This window comes from Amblyomma americanum, chromosome 9, assembly GCF_052857255.1.
Source record: "Amblyomma americanum isolate KBUSLIRL-KWMA chromosome 9, ASM5285725v1, whole genome shotgun sequence".
NCBI classification, from domain to species: Eukaryota; Metazoa; Arthropoda; class Arachnida; order Ixodida; family Ixodidae; genus Amblyomma; species Amblyomma americanum.
In genome coordinates, this window is record NC_135505.1 from 113,430,012 (window position 1) to 113,451,742 (window position 21,731).

General features: G+C 45.8%; 1 protein-coding gene across 1 annotated transcript; it reads left to right on the forward strand.

Moving 5' to 3' along the window:
* Positions 1-175: 175 nt before the first annotated feature.
* On the forward strand, positions 176-21,530 carry alphaSnap (Alpha-soluble NSF attachment protein). The gene is made up of 10 exons (XM_077636944.1): positions 176-448; positions 1,692-1,771; positions 2,724-2,840; positions 3,596-3,642; positions 7,901-7,978; positions 9,255-9,310; positions 9,801-9,885; positions 10,185-10,289; positions 11,636-11,704; positions 17,086-21,530. The coding sequence occupies exons 1-10, from the start codon at positions 357-359 to the stop codon at positions 17,233-17,235; spliced, it is 879 nt and encodes a 292-aa protein (XP_077493070.1). The 5' UTR covers positions 176-356; the 3' UTR covers positions 17,236-21,530.
* Positions 21,531-21,731: the final 201 nt, after the last annotated feature.

Sequence of the window (21,731 nt, forward strand, 5' to 3'; positions counted from 1 at the left end):
GGCGAAAGAGCGTTCGCAGAGTCGCGCGCTGCGGCGATTAAAAACGCAATTTAGCGCCCCAAACTTTTGCCGACATCTGCCGGTGCAGCGCAAACAAGGGTGACATTTCAAAACATTACGCTCTGTTACTGCGAATCGACGGCTGTTTCCTTTGACGCACAGAGCTCGTGATCGCGTCTACTTCCGGCGCTAGCCACACACGCACACATAACACACAGCAGCGTATCGAGGTCTGTGGCGTTCTCGAGACGTCGATCGTTCCGTGTTTTGCAACCTGCAACGTGAAAGCCGTGTCGGCGGCGGCGCCTAGTCTCATTTTATTGTAGCCCGGAATCGTGGACGAAGGTGCGTCGAGAATGGCGGACAACGAGCAAAAAGCGATGCAGCTCGTAGCCGACGCCGAAAAGAAGATCAAGTCGGCCCAGGGTTTCCTCGGATCGTTATTCGGGTAAGCGAACTGCTGGCGTTCTGAGCTAGCAAGGGTTAGCTGCCGTCAGGTGCTGCCTATCGCGCGATGTTTTGACGGGCTGCTGTTTCGTCCGCAGTGTACAGGCGGTATTGGGCACTGCGTCGCCTCTTGACACTTTTTTTCCCACGGGGCGCGTTTGGCTGCCTTCCCAGTGTGATAATCTTGGGAAGGTACAGTTGCTACTAGTTATCATTGTTTTCCGATTGCATCTGTTTTAACTTTAAGCGTTAGACTATTCGTGGGGGTAGCTATCTTTGCACGTACGAACAGATGCTGAGATTAAGGAAAACCCAGAGGCACTCACCTGATAGGAAATGGGAAACAAGGGGCGCACGCGAGCGCTGCAGTGGTGACACATCCGCATTCTCGGTCGCTTGCTTAACCGCAGCATGTATTTGCGGCATTCGAACCCAGAAAGCAAGGCGTTGCTTGAAAACAAACAAATCGAGGCTTCAGCGCGACCTCTCGATCTGAAGGAACCAATAATGCCGAGTTGCAAGCATATAACCCGACTTTTCGCGAGACGATGGGCGCTGAATCAGCGAAGAGCGCTTCTGTTGGTAAGGCGACGGATAGTGGGTTTTTTTTTGTCATAAACCATTAGCTATATGCTTTTTACGCGTTGCTCGAACTTTTGGTTAGGAATACTACCTGATCAGTGTGAATTAATGCTTGAGGCGAAAACGCAAATTACCCATCATCGGATCTGTCGTCTCGTGCGTTTAGGAACCACTGTGTCGCCAGGTGCATGGGCGATGTGTTGACGGACAATGCACGATTGTTTACTGCACGCGCAAGAAAGATTTTAGATTTCTTTTTGTTCTTCGTTACGACGCCGCACCCGAGTAACGCCCCCCCTTGAGGCTTTTATGTGCTCGCCGCGTCCTGTGAGAACTGTGTTATCGTCGGCAAACCGCGCACGCCTTGTGCGGTATCGCAAAATATCTAGATTCCGAGCGATGGCGCATCGTTCGGGTAATGGTTTGAATGGAAGGAGCAAGTAGTAAAACAGAAACACGTGAGGTGAATTGTGTCGGCTTCGTTTCTTTGACGAAATGAAGTGAAAATAAAAATGACTAGTGTTCTCTGCGTAAACGTCGCGATGGAATGAGTCGTGTCCAAGGCCTTCCATCTGACTGAGTTGCCAGACTCGCTTTTGCTTTTCACAACTGAGTCCGGGAGGGATTTTTTTTTCTTCTAATGTCTTCTTCATTTTGTGCAGGAGTTCATCCAAGATGGAAGAGGCGTGTGAAATGTATGCACGTGCTGCCAACATGTTCAAGATGTCCAAGAAGTGGAGCGGTGTGTATGATGCATCACCCATGCATATTTACTCTTAACCTGCTTTTGGATCATGTTAGTAGGTTTCAGTTAATTTCGGTAATTGTTTTCTCAATTCCTGCCGCGGCTTTTTGTGTTTATGAATTGGGACTTTACACTAGAGCTAGCTAAATTAACAAAACTTTATTGCACTGATTGCACCTTTTTCTCTGCTGGTGTGCAACTGCATTAGTTGCAAAACGGCATCGTGTTTGCATTTTATTTTACATGCTGACAGTTTCTCTGCAAACATGTAAAATTAAGGCTCAGCTGTTCATGCTCCATTTGTCACTTTATAGAAGCCTTACTAGCAAGTGCATCACTAATGTTTCTGACACTTGTCAGTTAAATTTGAGGCCCCTACCTTTAAAAATTGCGTTCTTGGAACATGGCTGCTTATTTATTTTCATGATTTTAAATACCCTCTTCTGTAAGTGCTTCCTCTACTTGTCAACACAAAACTTTGCGAAAAAGAAACTTTTTTTTTTAAGCACTTTCTTACTTAATTTGATGGCAAGGAAGGGCTTTTAGGTTTGAGTGACAGTGGTAGTTCTTGTGAATGTGGACAGCCCTGATTTAAGAACAGTTTCACTGCAAAGATTATCAGGCCACGTAAAAAGAAACATGCATGTATATGGGAACAGTGCTAGCTTTCATTTGACTGTGTGTTCTGTCTGTCCACCGAATTTAAAGGAATCTTCCAAGGTGGAGTATGTTTAAATGTAGGAGTAAATGAGGGAGTAATTAGTACTCTGTCAAGAGGGTCTAAACTCCCTTAAATGTAGTATGTTCAGTAGGATGGTCGTGATATTCAGTAATGAGGCTTCTTGCTAGCGTTTTCGGGCTGTCTTTGCCTTTTCAGTGAACAGACTCTCAAATTCAAACATGTACTGTATTCTAAAGTCATTGCATGAAAAAATTCTTATTGGTCCAGCGGCCGGGAGCGCCTTCTGCGAGGCGGCTAGCTTACACCTCAAGTGTGGCAGTCGTCATGATGCAGCATCCTGCTTTGTCGACGCTGGCACGTGCTACAAGAAGTCAGACCCACAAGGTAACTGACCATTCACATGCTGTGTCATTGACCTTGCGATGAAAGCAAATTTAGCATCTCATCACTTCAATACAGATAATGTCTTTTACACCCATGGGACAAGGGTACAGAAAAAGAAATAACATGAAATGCTGAATGACAAAGTGTGCACTGTTTGTACTTTGCAAGCTTAAACCTCACGTATTTTAAACCTACACACTGTGATCACTCGTAACGGCAATTTGTGGTCTTGAAGCGTAGAGTTTATCATTGACTGCATTATCCCAGTGAAATTAGTTGTAGAATATTAATTTCAATATTTTGGTAACTGCCCTCACTGGTGTGACTGCAAACACGTAATTGACTGAATCGTCTCTGTGTGAACTGCAAAATGTCCTGCACATTTGTATGTTTGCGCCATTGACATTCCAGTGAAGGTCATTATAAGGGATTGAGCAAGTTCAAAATAGGCTTTCATAGATGTCAAGCAAGCAGTGCTAGCATACACATTCTTGCTATGTGTCAAAGGGGAGTTAAAAATTGCTGGAGTGGCTTGCATGCCCTGATTATCGCTTGCCTTTGATTCCTTACACTTATGCTTCCTTAATTTTATCATCCTTTGCAGCTTAAAACACTGTCATAACCATTACACGTCTTCTTGCTGGAATTGCAAGTACTTAGTCTAACATTATTTGTGCCAGAAGGGATAGCTGATAAAAGCTGTGATTTATGCAAATGCTTATTTTTTGAGTTTTTATTTCCTTCTCTTTATCCAGAGGCCATCAACTGCCACCTCAAAGCAATTGAGATCTACACAGACATGGTGAGTGTGCTCAGAGGGCTAATAAATGGAGATCAAAACAGAAAAACAGTTTTCTGTTGCCCAGTATGAGGGAGGGATGCTTATTGTGTGGAGCTTTGACCGCTGTGGATTGATAATTTTTGATAATGAACAAAGGGACCTATTGTGCATCTGTCTCACTGTTGCAACAAATCTACTGTTTTTTTTATGTGTAAATGCATCTTTACCATTTTTGTTTCCATTTATCATGTTTAGGTGTAAGCAGGAAATTAGTCAGCCTGAGCTTGCTCATTGTTTTTTTTTACTGTGGTCAGAAAATTGCACCTTTAATTATTAACTCTTTTCTTTCATATGGTGTTGTGTGTGCAGTTGGGGGGGAAAAAAATGCAGAATTCGGGTTCGTGAAAAAAAGTTGTCGCTGCATTGCGTTGTTATGCACTTGGCTCATATTTGTTCCAGCAGATGTAGCATGCACGTCCCTTCGTGCTTCTCGTCCTTTTAGTCTATTCACTTGCGCCGCCCCGTCAATGACAGCAAAGCATGACCTAGGCTGCTGGAATGAATAAGCAATAACCCGCGCTGAAAATGTCGCATGCAAGAACTCTTCATTTTATATGGCTCTCAAGACAATCTCAAATCTAAAGCAAGTAAAAATTTTCTTGTTTGTGAAAGAAAAATGTTGAAGCAGTCAGATGTATGGAGTGCAAAGTGGCACTTGTCGCACGCCCGACAGCATTCGCTGTTTTTTTTTTCCCTGGGCTTTGCACACTAAACATTTCCGTAATGCTTCCTGCTGTGCCATCATTCGGAGGTATTTGGCAATCAAAATGGTGCCATTGACAAGCCTGAGATGCATTTAGGATGGAGCTTTAACTGGTTTCACTCGAAAATGTGCCTAACATTAAAAGGTGTTGGGACATCAAATTTTGAAGCTATAATAAGCTTGTTATGGGCTTCCTCTGTATGTAAGGTCACCCACAGCGAAGTATTGGACGCAACAAGCGCTTAAAATATATTCTAATGGAGCTCGAAAGAGTCCCTAAATGCTCTTTCTCACGATTGAAGTCCATCGCTACCACTATAGGTGCTGACATAGAGCCCTTTGAATGATATCAGTGAACAGTGGTGACATCACAGCACAATAACGTGACGTACTGTGAACGGCAACGCTCGACATCGGCAAGGCGCTGCTTCGGCGACAGCGGTCGGTGTGCTGATCAGCATATGTGCCGTTGCTTACGCACCATTCGGCACCTTATATCGGCGGCCAAGCGAATACTTCATGCCGGTAACACGATGACTACAGTGGCTCTAGTCTACACCTTCTCCGAAGTACGAATAAGCGAAACGGGCGACTATATTTCATATGTTCACCCTTCGGCACATCTGCAATACGAATAGGCCTGGCGAGTCCGCCTGGTTTGTATGTGCAATGTCAGCGATTGTGGAGAGCGGGTTCAGAAGTTCTAGCGAATACAAATGGTCATCGAGCGTAGTTTTGACAACAGCGACCTGAAATCGAGGATTGTTTACATCTTAGGACGCAAATACGTGAAGCGGGAAGCGCCGCTGCTAGGCGATGTGACCCAGTCTGTCAGTCAATGCTGCAGGCGCCCTCGACGGCAGTTGCAGTCGTCAGCGTCGCTTGAGGGCAACAAATTAAGCCATTTCATTTATCTCAGATGGGCGCCGAACATACCTCTAGATAAACCAATTAAAATTCAAGTACTAGACATGCCGGAAAAAGCAAAAAAGCAGTTACAACGAGTCACGAGTCAGAAATGCCGGTCCTACGCGTTGTCAACAACCTGGCTATGAAGCGTTCCCCAGGCTGGCGCTCGCATTCTTCGGCGATTATTGCAAAGTTATCGCACTGCGCAAACAAATCAACACACAAACGGCGCAAAAGAGAAGAGCTTGCTTAACCTAAGTGAAATGCAGCTTGCATTTCATGCTGAACTAATGCGCAATTGCTGCCTGTATACAGATGCAGATATGTAAACAAAAGTAGCGCCGAGATGCAGTCGTCTTCATGGGCGCATTCCTGGAGGAGTTACGTACCCGTGTGGTAAATGCTCAATCCTGTGCAATTGTCTGGAAGCATTCATTTAGCAAATACATGGGCTGTTTGCTAAACTAGCAGCAGATATCGCAACCAGCAGCCACGGGACCCTGAGCAGTCTCGCAGCTGCGCGGGCCGAGCGAAGTGAAGACAGAGACGGGTATTGGTCGGTAGGAAAAGTGAGGCATCGTGTCGCTGTATTGTGACCAGGGTCAGCTACGGGCCACCGACACATGCATCCACCAAGCATCGGCGTCGGCGTGGCAAAGCGAAATACAAAGCTGAAACCGCGTTGGCATACGTGGTATGGCGATTGAGATTGGCCGAAGCAAGCTGCTTGGTTTAAGGACTCAGTGCCGTTCCTCGCTCGCTTGGCTTTTCTCAACATATCGCCGTACCGACCAATTAAGTTCGTCGGCATATGATTTCGAAAGACTGCTATGCACAGCATGTGTACGAGAGCAGACGATGCAGCACTCCGTAGCTGAATTCGATTCAGCTGTGGTTCACTGCACCGCCTGCACTGGTTCATGGTGCACTGCACCAAAGCCCTCGATTCCCAGCGCCCTCTGCACTGCCATCCGCAATTGATTTTGGTGCAGCCTTGGTGCCGCTTTGGTGCAAGGAACCGCGGCACCAGCCTCCAAGGAGGTGCAAAAAGAAGTGCACATGCAGACGGCTTTCAGCAGACGACGCGCAGACGACGCGCAGACGACGCATGAACATGAATTGAGGGACATTTTCGCTTTCATCGATGTTTTCGATGTCATTCTATGAGAAAATGGCGCTGAAACCTACGCAACAACAGGTAACTTTGCGTTTTGTGCTGTAGCTGTCATGTTAATTGTGACAGGCCGTTCGTGCGCGTGCGAGTTCACACGAAACTTACGGCGCAACAACGGTGTGTGGGCTGTTGGCAAACTTTGGGCAGGGCGAATCCGAGCGTGTTTTGTTACAACCGGTGCCGGTACCTGTGTCTGCTGCGTTAAGCATGCAGGCAGATGCTGCTAATTCTGCGCTGCCTGGTCATTCTACTGCGGCTACGTGGACACGGGGGGGTAGCGCTAAGCAGCGGTGAAGCCCTGTGGTGCTGCTGAAGGACTGTTTTTATTTATCTCTGCTTTTAAAGAGCTAAATTAGTGAGGCGAGTTCTCGGCGATGATTTCCAGGCGCCCTCTCATAGCCGTCGGAAAATATGTAGGGGCCTTGAATTCAAGCGCGCCGAAAGTTCTTCGAACGTCCCTCTGAGTGTCTGAAAAGCCTTGTGAATTTGTAATTGAAATAGCTTGCGACCATGCTTTTATAGCACTTCGGAATTCGACTGCCGTCGAATTTCCTCGTATTCGCTATGGAAAGAGTAGAACTACTCCATAACAAGAACTATGCGATGCCGTTGACCATGGCCAACTCTATGGCCGACTCAAGTCTTGTTAGGCATGGAAGCGACTGCACACAAAAAAATACATGCGAGAACTCAACACCTCCACGGCGAGCAGACGACAAAACCTGCCTGCACGCGCTCGATTGAAAATTGTCGCACATATGAGGTGTGGCGCTGCTGACGCGCTGCACCTGAACCACAGAACTGGTTCTGCACCGCACTGCACCAGCGGCACTTTTTCAGAATTGGTGCCGTGAACCAGCACTGAATCGAATGTAGCTCGTGTGACACAACTATTGGGGCCCACGTGACCAGGGTTGCTGCTCTTCCCTGAATGTGACGTCGCAGCACACCCTGGCGCTCAGAAACCGAAACCGAAATCGCTCAGTATAAATAATGCAATACTAAATTATTTACCACACATATATGAATTGCACAGCGTGTATCACGCGTCCTGGGACAATACGCAACATTTGGAACAAAGAACAGGCCAACCAAAAATTTGGTGTCTCCACCCCTTTAAAAGGGTACCGAGGACAACTTCATGCAATTAATGTTCCAACTAAAAGTTGATTCTTCGGCTCTTTTTACATAGGTTGACGTTCGTCCGTCAGTAAAAGATGCATGTATCACCAAGAAGATTGAGTTTTCTTTAAAACCTTCCCACCAGTCGATCGAAACTCGTGATATCCTGAAGATGTTGCTAGCTCAACACCATCGAAGCCTGAAGCACCTGAGCTGCGACTAATGGAAATAAAAGGGCAGGGAGAGGGAAAGGAGGAGGGGAGCAATAGAAGGATAAGGAGAAAATGCTAACTTGCACATTCTGGTTGCAGGGCCGCTTCACCATAGCTGCAAAACATCACATGACCATAGCCGAGATATATGAGTCAGAAGTGGTTGACATTGAGAAGGTGAGCACTTGTTTTTCCTCCATCTTGTTGCAGAAAAAAAAAAGGTTTCATGACTAGTTGAGTCTGGTGGTATCTTCAACCTGGTCCGTTGGGCAGAACTGAATGTTTGATTGCATATCAGGAGACCTATTGCTTGTGTATGGTTGGCACAGGCCTGTGCTTTGCTATATATTTGTTTTGCCATTAATGTGCAGTTGCTATACGTCCCTTCACCAATGCAAAGTACAGAATCGGTTTTGAATCACTTGCCCACCACGGCGGCAATAGTGTTTTTATGAAGTGCAAAGATATTTGCAGTGTGTGTCGTACATTGCCTCTTGTAAAGCTTGTGTGCAGCAACAGAACCTGTAGGTGGCGTCAGCCAGTCAGGAGAGTCACTGTACTGATGTGCAACGTCACTGCATGCCAATGTTGTTTACCCTAGTAAAGCAGGAAGTTGGCAGCGCAATGAATGTGGGGTATTTCTCACCAAGCTTGTCACTAAAAAGTTTTTTAACAATTCGCCTTTGTGGATAAATGGGCGTGCATTGTAGTGTCGAGATTTAGTCGGGTTGCAGCAGGCCAAAGCAGCTTAAGTGTTTTATGACAACTGAGGAGTTGTGTCTGTGATGTTTAGAATTTAGTGGATTCGGTTCAAGCCGAGGCAGAATTTCATGCTCCCACTTTGCATAAACGTTTTTGGAGGTTTTAGTGTTGTTGGTAATCGGCCACTTTCTTGGGGGACTCTTATTATGGACCGAACGAAAGGGTTATGCTGTTTATGTAAGTGTATAATGTTAAAATAAGGTTATTTTGGGGCCTTAACGAAGTGCAAAATCCTGTCTGCAGGGCGTCACTTCGGTAATTTGCAATTTAATCAGTGTTGGAGCATGGAACTAAATCTTATTTGTTTTTTGCCGTATCGGCGTACCTTGTAATTTCTGAAGCATCGCTCTTGTAGTATATTATATAATAGCTGGCATGACTAGCAGCCATGTGAAGTCATTGTTTTTAGTTATGCTGACAAATTCGACCTCTGTGTTGCTTCATGAAATTCACACCCATTACCATCTTACCATTAAAAACGGCCGAAGCATCAGAATGTCGGCTTTTTTGTTGTTGTTTTTGATTATCAAGGATGCCATTGTTTATCGTGGGATTGTGTAAAATTTCCTGCAAAGCTCTGGGTGCCTCATTTCCCACAGAGTTGTTGTGGTTTTTTCGATTGCTACTAGTGCAGACCTCGATGAAACATCATGCTAGGCTTGAACATACTTTATTTTTTTTTAAATCTTAGGCTATGTCCCACTATGAGCAGGCTGCTGATTACTTCAAGGGTGAAGAGTCCACAAGGTATGTTGGACATCTTTACTTGAAGTAAATAAGTGAGATTGTGGTTATGTGTTACTTTTGGATAAATATGGTATGCTCCCTGTTGGAGCCTTTTTATAGCATGCGAGCTTGGTGGTGAGCAGACAAGATAAGAGAGTAGTACATACTAGACTGAGTAGCACCAGAAATTTTGGGGCTCTTTTCTGTTCCATGGTTGCTCGCATTATGGTTTGTTTCAAAGTAGCCAAGCAACTGTTTTCATTGAGTTCGTCTCCTAATATTTGTGTTCCTGCCTACGACATGTAAGATATTCTTCCTGAAAGGCACCCTGCTAAACCTTTGGTGTTTGTCAGGATCCATATAGAGCTGCGTTTAACAGATGAAAGCAAATCTAACAAGATTAAATGCAACATTCTGTCTTGGTTTCTGGTGTGGGTGGACGGTTAGGTTAGGTTAGGATAGGATAGGATAGGTCAGGCGTGGTTTATCAGGCTGTGTACTGTCTGCGCAGCTCGGCCAACAAGTGCATGCTGTACGTTGCCAAGTACGCTGCTCAGCTGGAACAGTATGAGAAAGCGATCGACATCTACGAACAGGTGAGCCGAGGACTCCGTTTTATTCGTCCATGTTTCCGCAATGATAACTGTACCCACCTCTGGTGGTACAGTGGGCAAGATGTTTGCTGTTGAGCACGAGTTGAGGCAAAGGTGCTCATGTGCTGCACGTTATCGGTGCACATTAAAGGACCCCTAGAGGGCTGAAACTAGTCCAGAGCCCCCACTGTGGTAGCTCCCATAGTGTTGCCTTATCTACCTAAGTATTATAAAGATCTTTGCACGTAACCTGTTGAGATTGTTCATCAATTGGAGCCCGCTCTCTGCTCCGCTGTGTGCAGGTGGCAGCATCGTCGCTAGACAACCCGCTGCTGAAGTACAGCTCGAAAGAGTACTTCTTCCGCGCTGCACTTTGCCACTTGTGCGTCGACGTCCTCAATGCACAGGTGAGTGCAAGAACTGGTCGCCAAGTTGTATGGGCATTGAAATCTCATTTCTTTAATAATATGTAATACAGAGGAAGTCTCTTCAACGTCTTCAGGGCACAACACTTTATTGTTTATCGTTTTTATTTGCCCTACATACTGTGAAAGGGGCTGAGAAAAGTGGCATTCCGTGATGGTTTGAGAAGGCCACGACTGTTTATTGATTGTAAATGGTACGTTTTTCCCGAGCTCAGTATTTTGCAAATTTGGCTAAATTCGCAGTTTCACAGTAGTTCTTGGGCACGAAGTTTTGCGTAGCAGAATTGGCAGGCCCTCTTTCGTCGTAGGTATGCAAGCTTTCAGATGCCACCAAGTTGGTGCTACATCATAGCCTTAATTTCATGGCATCGACTTTATCAGGAACTCTGCTGTAGATAAAGAGTAAATGCACCAGTGGCTGCTCTGGCAAGGGTGCATTATTTTAAGTAATTGGAACATCTGTTCAATTGCACATCTTCATCCTGGCTCCGAGCATCCTTTTTTTTTAACCTAAATTCCGGTTGTTCACGTGGTGAATTCGGAACCTGATTTGCAAAAGCCATTAAAAGTGCCGACAACTTTTATACTCACTAGGTTCCAGGATTTCACAAAAAGGAGAGAGGCTCAGCAGAGGAACTGAATATGAACAGAGAGAAACCGGACAGCGGGGTTTGGGCAATTTTAGTTGCAGATGGGACACAAAGTGCTGTTCTCAGAAACATTGATTTTGTGGAATGGGTTGACATTTTGCCCAAATTACTTGAGAGAACAATTATGTGCTGAATGCTATAACGAAAAACACTAATATTGGGTTGTTTACTGTATACTAGCTCTTACATCATGCCCACTCATCATGTGATTGAAAATGATGAAGAATGAGTGGTTCAATCAAAGCATGTAAAAATGCTGTAAATGTGAGCCATTGTACTTGGCTGAAAGTAGAAGTATTCAAAAAATGCAGGGACGAAAGTGACTGCGGGAAAAATTTTGAACACGGGATTGCAGTGTCAGTAACTGCAATACAATAAATACAACCTCTGCGAAAGGGTTGAATTCTTTCGTGCTTAGTCATTGAGCAAATTCATTTCTGTGTGGCGACTATAGCAAATCGGTGTCTGTACTTCTGAGTACTCGGCAGCACATGCAGTGCATGATGGATGTGCATGTAGACCTGCAGAACAGGTGCTTTTGCCAGGGCATTGGGTCCACCATGTGGTGTGTAACAAAAGCATCCTTATTGGTCATTGCTTACCTGTAAAAGCATTTTCGAGAGGTTTTTATGTGCAGGTTGCGTGCTTTCTGATTTTTATTTATTTATTTTCTTGCAGCATGCATTGAACAAGTACGAAGGGATGTGCCCCTCCTTTATGGACTCTCGGGAGTACAAGCTAGTCAAGGTGAGTGTCACTGTGCTTCCACCTCTGCCAAAACATGGGCACTTGGGACCATATTGTAAATGTGTCTACTGAGTTAGCATGTTTAAGTAGGCGTGGCTTTTAAACTGGATGCATTCTCGTGTTAAAAAACAAAACTAATTGTCACCACTGCCACCTTCGATCACGTTAGTGGCAAGAGGCTTTCAGTGCCTTTAAATCAAACGTAGCTGTCAATTTCTGCTCTTGAATGCTTAAATACAAACTGCAAGTACTCATAGCACAGATTTCATAATATTCAATCCTGCACCATAGTTACTGATGCAGTGGCAGGTGCAGCCTCAGCCGAGGTGACTTAAGAGGTTAGCTGTTATTGCACAACTGTCATCTCCACATTTGAGCTTCAGCCATTCGGTGGTTGGGACCCCGATTAGTTGGAGCCCCAGTATGGTTATGCTGCAGTGGCTCAGTGGTTATGGCTCTCGGCTACTGACCCAAAAGACTCGGGTTTGATCCCGGCCCCGGCGGTTGAATTTCGATGGAGGCGAAATTCTAGAGGCCGGTTTACTGTGCGTCAGTGCACGTCAAAGAACCATAGGCGGTTGAAATTTCCGGAGCCCTTCACTGCGGTGACCCTCGTAGCCCGAGTCGCTTTGGGACGTTAAACCCAAATAAACCAAACCAAACCGAATATGTTGGGTTCCCCGATACATCTGGAGTTGCAGTATGTTTGGAGTCGCAGGCGTTTTAAGTGGCCCTGGTCTGCCTCGAAAATGGTCAAGGCAGTTGCAGTTATACCTTTAGAATAGTACTACTTGGACTTGAGTCGGCTTGAGAATTTGGGAACTTTGGCCGATAGTTGTGATAAGAGCATCAGTACAGACCAGCAGGAGAAAAAGGAACGGAAGTTTTCTTAGGTTGGACTCTGCTAAAGGGATTTAGGAAGCTCAAGTATTCCTCTCTGTCCCGCCTTTAAAAGATGACGACTGTAGTCTTGCCTCTAAGCATGGTTGCATTTATGTAGGTGAAAGTCAACTTGACTTGGACCAGGTGCTTTCTCTCTTATTGTAGTCAAGTACAGATGTCTAAGTTTGTCTGCACATGTGAATTGATGGGAGCCATCTGGTGCAATCAGGCAGCATATATTTTCATCGGTTACTATGAGGTAACCATATAAAGTAATTTGATTATTTCAAGGTAATCAATGTGCTCCCTAATAATGGAATGCAGAGTGATCCTTGTAGTTCAGTTGTTTCGTGATAGTCTTAAGTGCTTTGGTAAGTAATGCAGTGCTGAGTAATACTTGATAATAGTAGTTGTGTCATTTTAATCAAAGTGCTCCATGCTACTAGTTGAATGCAGAGTAATCATTCGATTGCTTCATATGGTGCGCAGTAATGAAATGGGGAGTGATCCTTGTAATTATTTAATTGTTTCGTACGAATGGAATGTTGAGTGATCTTCTGAGAAGTTCACTTGCTTTATGATATTCTAAGTGCTCCGTATCAATGGAATGTGGAGTGATCTTTACAGGAATTTGATTGTTTCATGGTAAAGAAATGCTCTGCAGTAACCAAATAATCTCAGTATTTCTCATAGTGATCAGCATCTCCTATTGTATGTTTGTGTTCATTGGAGGTGGCTTGTACAGTCATCCACACATTTGTCTAGAGCGCTTGAGTGGCATGCTCTGTTGTACATTTATGACAGTCACCGCTGCCTGCTGGGCCCGATACGTATTGTTACGACGAAGTGGCAGTGGAAGACGAAGTGGCCTCTCGCGTGAAAGAACAAACGAAGAAGAGGAGGTTAATGCAGCTCCCTGTTCATGTTGGTGCCGACGCCTGCTCCTACAGCCGTTGTTCGAGTTGCCGATGGCACAACGTCCCCAGTCCTCGGCCTGTGTGCTGCTCGTGTGACGATTTCTGATCGCCAAACCACCGTGCTCTTCACCGTTCTCAACCACTGCCCTCATGAAATCATACTAGGCCTTGATTTCCTTAGCATGCAGCCCTTATTGACTGTGCTACAAGTGTTGTTGAGTTGGACCTACCGTTCCTCTTAGAACCACCTGCCCCAGTTGTGCACCGTCTCTGTACTGCCGAGTTCACCCACTTACCATCTGCAGCCGCTACTTACGTTTTGTTTAAGGGGGGATGTGGGGATCGGAACAAACTTTTTCATTTTTTAACTTAGAGTGATGAAATTTGGCAGACAGGTTTGAAATAGCATCAAACAGACAGCTACAAAGTTTCAAAATAATATCTTCAGTAGTTTTTATTTTATCATTATTTATATATTGCTCACATGTTGCTTGCTCGTGGAAAGCCTAGCGTGACAGCAAAATGGGTTATGGGTCTGTAAATGTTTGTAATAGTTACTAAGAAGTATAGTCTAAGTCAAGATTCTCTTGATTTCTTTTTAAATTTCTCTGCTCTTCTTCTAAACAACATAGTATGCACCTTCCCTTTATGTTTAGAATGTATCATGCTCCAATTATTGTGTAATAAAAAATGGTGAGCCTAAATGGTAAATCTGAGACTGTCTTGACATAAGGCACACTTCAGCAATTCCAACAAAACAAACAGGATTAAAATCCGTGCTCCCATTGCCGTGCTATGCTTTCCACGAGTGAGGTGATAAGCCCAAAACAAACTTTTGAGAAAACAAGCCTCAAAGTTCCATACTGGCACACACTGTCTAGAATGCTCCTGCATTGTAAAATTTGGTGTCCTTGGCAGCAGGTGACTTCTTAGCCCTCTTAGCAACTTGAACAAGCATAAACTCCTCTTCTGGAGGTGCGGGAATGGCATTTTCCTGTGAGCCAGTCAGCCCGAGCTTGCGCTCCATTGCTGAAACCGCGCGAAGCGATTTGCGAACTCTCGACGCTTGCAGTACTGCAGTTTCCGCGGACACAAATCGTGTTTTCAGGTGAGCTTGAATAGTGTGACGTTCACTGGGCGAACAGTCAACACTGCGATGAGCGGCAAGGACGGCCGCCGGTGCATCCGCGGCAGCGAGCGTGCGCCCGCGTTGCAGCTCCGTCGAAGCGCCGGAACTCGTCGATGGCATGGGACTGCCTTCACTGGCGGTTGTTGGCTGCGGAGACATCTCGGCGTTGAACGACTCACCGTGGAAGCGCGTCTCTGATGCTCTGCAGGCTGCAAGCCCACTCCGTGATCTGTGCTGGACGAACTTGCGACGGGACGCTCGCGTATGGCGGGACGCTCGCGTACGGCGAGACTCACTGGCATGTCGATCGTCACCGGTGAAGTAACACTGCGCCCGCGCTTCAACGGTGAAAGATCATGGTTCGTCTCACTATCGCTGGCTGGTGCTCGACTCGGCGCAAGATCCCACAGCACGTTGGGCGAGAGATCGCACAGCACGTTGGGCGCGTACTCCGCAGATTCTGAACGGACGCTCGGCTCGGCCGAACCACCTGCTGACATCGCCGCTTCTTCCATGCTGTGACGGGCTTGCGTTTCCGCTTCACGTAGGCATGCTTCGTCCGGTACTTCTTTTCGAACGTGCGCGGATCCATTGCACGTGGTCGAAGTCCTCGAAACACAAGAGAAGGAAAGGCCAGAAAGGCTTCCCAGCAACGGACGAAAGCAGACGCTCCTTGCCTCAGCCGCCATTATGCCGCGGCGTCGGCCAATGAGGAGACGCCTTGCAACGCGCCGCGGCGCAGAGCCAATCGGGGCGCGGCAGCCATTGGCTGCTCCGTGCTCCCACCCTCCGGTTTTTATTTTTTTGTGCGCTTGCTGGCTGGCAGGGGAGGAAGGGAAGGGCTGGGACAAAGAACCGAAGAGTCGGGCTTTCCAATGATACCAAAATGGCGGTGCTCCGTGGCGGGAAATTCGAGCGGTCGCGCCTTGAACTTCGCGGCTTTTTCGCGATTTCGGGCGGATGTGTGGACACCGGCACCGACAAATATATTTATTTTTAGTGCTTAGAGTTTGTTTTTCGGTGAAATATTTCAGTACAAGATAGAAATGATGCTGTAGTTTCTGAAAAGTGTACTTTTCAAAAATCGATTTTTTTCGCGAAAATCGCGATCTGATCCCCGCTTCCCCCCTTAAATCTGTTCCACCTCTTCCCAACGGCCAGTATGTCATTACTCCTGACCTTGATTTGCCCGTCACAAAGAATGCTGCCCTTGCACACACAGTTGTCACAGTATCGGCAAACAGCGCATGTCTACCTGTTCTCAACTTCAGTACGCACGTCCAGACGCTTCCTCAAGGCATGTGCCTCGCCATGCTGTCCCCGACCGACGAGTACGTGATCTCCGCAGTCACAAACTGTGTATCACCCTCTTCGAACGGTCATTTCATAGCTATTTCGAGACCTGACCATTATGCCAATATGATCGCTTCCGATCTCTCCGCAGACCAAGCACAGTCACTTACCCATTTACTGGCATCCTTTCAGGACATTAACAGACATGTTGTCTGTGTACATCCCCCGACCACAAAGACTGGGATGTCGCCTTGCCCTATGTGACGTTCGCTTACAACACCTCCCGGCATGACACAACAGGTTACTCTCTGTTCTCTTATATGGGAGACACGCCATCCTGCCTTTGGACACACTTGTCCCATCCGCTGACCGTCCCGTCACCGCCTATGCCCGTGACGCCATTGTTCAAGCTGCAACGCTCGCCTAATCGCTCGTAGTCGGCTCCAAGCGTCCCAGCAAGCACAGAAGTCTCTGTACGACAATCGCCATCGCCACGTCACCTACGAACCGGGATCGCTTGTTCTTCTGTGGTCTCCTTCCTGCCGCGTCAGTCTCTCTGAGAAAATTTTGTCCCCTTACCAGGGCCCTTATTGTGCAGTGCGTCAGGTCACCGACGTCACGTATGAAGTTGATCCTCATACGCCTGCATCCTCATCAAGTAGACCAGCCACCGATATTGTTCACGTCATGCGCCTCAAGTCCTACCACATCGCTTCTTGGCCACCGGCCTAGCGACGAGATGGCGCTCGTGCCGCCGGGAGTCATGTTACGACGTAGTGGCCTCTTGCGTGAAAGGACGAACGAAGAAGAGGCGGTTAATGCAGCTCCCTGTTCGTGTTGGTGCTCTCTGCTAGGAACTCTTTATTCTAACCCCCAACACTTGTAAATAAATGTAAATAGTATTTCCTCGTAACAGTATATTAAAGATATGAGAAGCTAAACATGATCCATGGGAATTTTCATGCATGATAACTTCATATTTAGAGCCCTAGGCCAATTGCAAATGATAAAAGTGTACTCTGCAATGCTCCATCCAAACGCTCTCTAGAAAGGTGTTTGCACGACTGTACAAGTGATGTGTTGCTCTCTCTCCGCCTGTTTTTTCATTCTCCACCCTTCCCCTCTCTTCTTCTTTTTACCCCTAAATTCCCTGCTGGCAGGCTCTGATTGGAAAGTTGGAGGACCAGGATGTTGAAGGCTTCACGGACACAGTGAAGGAGTACGACTCGATCTCCCGGCTCGACCAGTGGTACACCGTCATCCTGCTGCGCATCAAGAAGTCCTTGCAGGAGACGCCCGACCTACGCTAAGAAAAAGAAAGAGTGAAAGGATACTCGTAGGGGTGTAAAACAGACACCGAAAAGGGTGTCCCGAGATTCCCTTTCCAGCTGCCCCATTGTTTCTTGTTTGGCAGAGTCACTTTTGTTTGGAAACCATTTGCTCTTTGAGGAACAAGAAATGGCAATGAGAAATGTTTCTTCTGCTTGCTTCGTCCTTGTTGTGCGAAGCTTTGAATATTGACTGCACGTGGTCCATGTAGCAAAAAGAGAGCAAAAGGATACTTGGAGGGGTGTACAGCAGACACCGAAAAGGGTGTCCCGAGACTCCCTTTCCAGCTGGCCTATTGTTCCTTGTTTGGCAGAGTCACTTTTGTTTGGAAACCATTTCTGCTTTGAGGAAGGAGGAATGGCTGCTTATTTTGTCCGTAATGTGGGAAGCTGTGAAGATTGCCTATGGTCAGCGTGGTCTTTATACCTGCCTACACAGGCGGGTGGAATGAAGAAAGCTCATTGGCTGTGGCAACGTACAAAAAGGATGGCAGAGCACTTTGCTACCATTGAAGATCTGCAGAGGGAAAGCACTAGGTTTTATAAACATGGCATGATTTTTAAGAAGCAGGTTGTCAAGAGGCTTGTTATCTGCTTGGCGGGCTGTTTGCTGGGTTCATAGGCAGCTTGAATGCAGGAGCTGACTTTGTATCTCGGCAAGGCTCTCCTATAAACCAATGTTCCTTGGACTGAATTTTGCTATTTCGACTTAATTTTTTTCATCAGGCAAAGCGTAGTACTGCTCCTAACTTGAGGGCAGAGTTGCGCAGATGTTGATTTTATCAAGCTGGTGGCTGCTCGATCAGTTCATTTTTCTTTCACATTGCGGCAGGTTTTAACACTGATGCGTGAAGCTCCGACTACGAATGCAAGTTGTGTTCAGGTTAAAGTGAATCACTGCAGGGTTAAGTTAACCATTTTGTTTCTTTGTTAGCAAGTTAGCCTGTAGGCGAATTGCGTGCTGTGTGTTCTAAGTTGAAATTTCTCAGACATCTTCAAAAGTTTTCATATTTGCAGGTCACCTGCATATCAGTCAAATGTGATACTCTACGTTTGGTTGACATCAGCAAATAGTACAGAGACAGTTCTGACCCCCTTCATTGTTTTAGTGGCTTGATTGATACTGCTGAGAATGTCTTATTTTTGAATGAGTAGGAGCAAATAAGGTGTTCATGGTATGCTGTCTCATAAACCTTAATTCTCTATTAGAGTTTCAGATTCGTTTGGTTTGCTGTGGTTTGCTCACTTGCACCAGTGTTCATCCATTGAGTTTATAAACTTGCTTGAAATCTCTTTTAGGCGAGAAACAGCATTCAGAAACAGCCCAAAATAAAGAAAAACGTCTCTCTGAAGGCAGTACATTTCTCGCCTGTCTTTTGTGCCATTCTTAAGCTAAAATGATATTTCATTCCTTATTAACATATTTTAGTAAGTAAGGGCACTTTAGTGTTGCACATGTGGTTGTATTTATGGCGAGATTATAATGGCTTGGTTTTGTTTGTGGTCATTGTAACAAGGCTGTCACTGTAAATTACCCCTAGTTGTGCTTAGTTCATCATTCTGTCACGGTTGTAGTATTGTAGTATGCAAAAATCCAGCTCATTTGCATAATTCATTGTCGAAGTGTAGTAGTATTGTAGTACGCAAAAAACCAGCTCATTTGAAATAATTCGTTTTCGAGGTGTACTTAGAAAACCTTAAAAAAAAAGCGTGCAATTGATGATGCCAACATGCGCAGCATAGTAATGTGAAGCATCCTTGCCCTCTGAAATGTTGTACAGGCTTTGTAGACTACTTCCGAGCCTGTGCTTGCAATTCATTGTCGCCCCATACCTCTGAAACAATGTGCTCCTGTTCAAGGTTGGCTGCCGGTTTCCAACAAGCAAGGAAACAACACTTGGTATGTTTAACGTTCCTAACACAAGCATGGCCGACTACTATGGGGCAAACATTATGGCTAGCTGAAGTGATAGCACATCATGGCATGCGTACTGTGTGGTTTTGTACGTCAAGAGAACAGGTAACTTGCATTCGATCATCGACGAATCGGTGCAGGTTCAAACTACGCTATTTGGAAATTAACTATGCGAGAGAAATCTGCTACCGTTTTCACGTATAGTGTCAGCTCTTTAGCACAGACTAGTTCTGTGCCATACTAGACCTCGCTTGTACAGCGCATGCCATGCATGGAGGGGAACGTAGTCAGTACGCTCGCGATGATATAAGCTCGAATTTGACAGTAAAGCCTGCTTAATAAGTGCTAGTAGAAAGCATTGCGATGCCTGCCTTATTTATCAAGAAAGCAACTGAATTGAGTTATTTTCATTTAGTCACAACTTAAGCGACTCCTCTGCGCATAAATGGCCGTCAACACGTCATGGCGTCTTTGGAAAATGACTGCCTGTCGGTCGCTGACCAGTTCCGTTTCATGTTGTACAATAGTTGGTGTGACCTTTTAAAACTTTATAGTGCATGAACTGGGCCCTTGTATTCTCTAACTGCAAAGAAACAACTGCACTTGCTGGCTGCAGCTACACTGGTGCTACGTTAAAATTTCGAACCGCTGCTTTAGAAAGTAGTTGAGAAATCGTGGAGCCAAGCTTGATGTTACCAATCGCATGTTAATGGCAAGAACAGTCGGTTGAGACACTTCCGTGCCATTTCTGTGTAGCTGCATGAACACTACACATTAAGGGCAATGTCAAACATCGAACCAAATCAGTTGAATGTGTGCCACAGTGCTTAAAAAGCAAGTGTCTGCATTCCTTCCCGTACTTCTGAACCACACATTTTGGTTGCACACACTGGGATTGCTTCCTTCTGATTGTGCAGCACAGTCATTTGAATGTCGACCATCCGTGATACCGAGCAAGCGGCTTATTGCACGTATTATATGCGAATATTGCACTATTATCCGTTTGGCAACAGGATTTCTTGGAAGTTTTCTAGTCTTGAAACTTTCCCAAACCTATTGCCCTGTTCCTGTCCGATACAAATTGTCAAAAGGAATTTCTACGCCAGAGCTGTGTGGTCAGCTTTTCAGGGTCTTTATCGTCTCATGAAGTCACTGTCCAAACAACATGCAGCCACTGAGAACAGTTTGACTGAAAGGCACTAGATTTACTGGTGTGTGTAGATTCTGCACATACAACTAGCTTCGTCATACGCTAGAGACTGTGCAGCAGGTTTAATATTGTCTGCAGAGTCCTCCGTCGAGACGACTTCGGTTGTATCTGCTTGTCTAGCTGCGAAGCTTAAAATTGGGATGCATTGTGCTATTATAGCACAAGACACTGCATGCAATGTCATTGTCATCCCTAGTTTAGCGAAAAAAAGTCCCCGAGCCTTTGGCATTTTGTGAAGCAACTGCACAAAGGCTATGCCTAGTAGTTGGAAACCCGTTTTATCTAAACATATACTGTGAATGCCGTGCTTCACTTTTATCGTTCAGCCTCATTGTATTAGGTTCCAACTATGTAAATAATGTACAAAAAGAGCTATATATGCTTATAATATTAAGCGTTGGTGTGTAATGCCTCTTCCCCCCCCCTTTCTGTCAGTCATCCCGTAACAACATTTGTCGGGATTTTGTTCCTAGTTTTGTCCCGCTGTGAGCGCCAATTCCCCAGTGTTTACAACACGGTTATGTACTTCTGAGGTGCGCGGTGGCTTCACATTTGAGCTTTTATTCATTGTCGAGGTTATCCAAGCAGCCTTTTTCACAACATGTGGAGCCCTCTGAGGAGCGTGCATGAAGGCGCTATGCATTGCGCTTCTGAAAATCGAACTAGTAATCCGTAGACGTAATATTGGGAGCCACCCTGCGCGCTGCCTGAACATTCAGCTGGCACGAACCAGTTTCTTTCAACCAATGTGGGAGAGGACAGATGTCGTGTGAAATAGATTTTGTGGCCGAGAGCTAATGCGGGGAAATGATCCCAACAAATGAAGATTTCCGCTACCTGCATTCCATTTCAAGTGTGGCTGTGTTGCCGACGCTTCGTTGCAGAGGTGTATGCTAGGATTCAGTAGGCTGTCCACAGGAAGTCTGTTGAAGTCCATGGAAAGTCTATCAACTATCGGGGAATGTTTTTGTAAGGGCTGCGCAGATCAACAGACACAATTCTGCTTTCAGAATTTCAGAACCCCCCCCTTTCAGATCTGCTTGTTGTGGCTGACAGCTGCTGTTTGACGAAACACGCCTAATCCGGCAGCTGTACGCAGTTTTTGGCTTTGGGCATGTATCGATATCTATTAAAGAATGTTATCTCAATAAATAGCGTCTGCCCATCTTGCTACTTCAAACACCACATTGGCGGCACGCACAGTCTGCCCTGGTGTTGTTGCTCAACATGTTAGAAGGCAGCAGTAACGACCAATTTCAGTTGAACCATACTTCAGCAAGATGAAACAAGGCTGGCACCACAAGCTGTCTGGAACTTGCAGCAAAATTTACTCTGCAACCATGGGGAAACTGC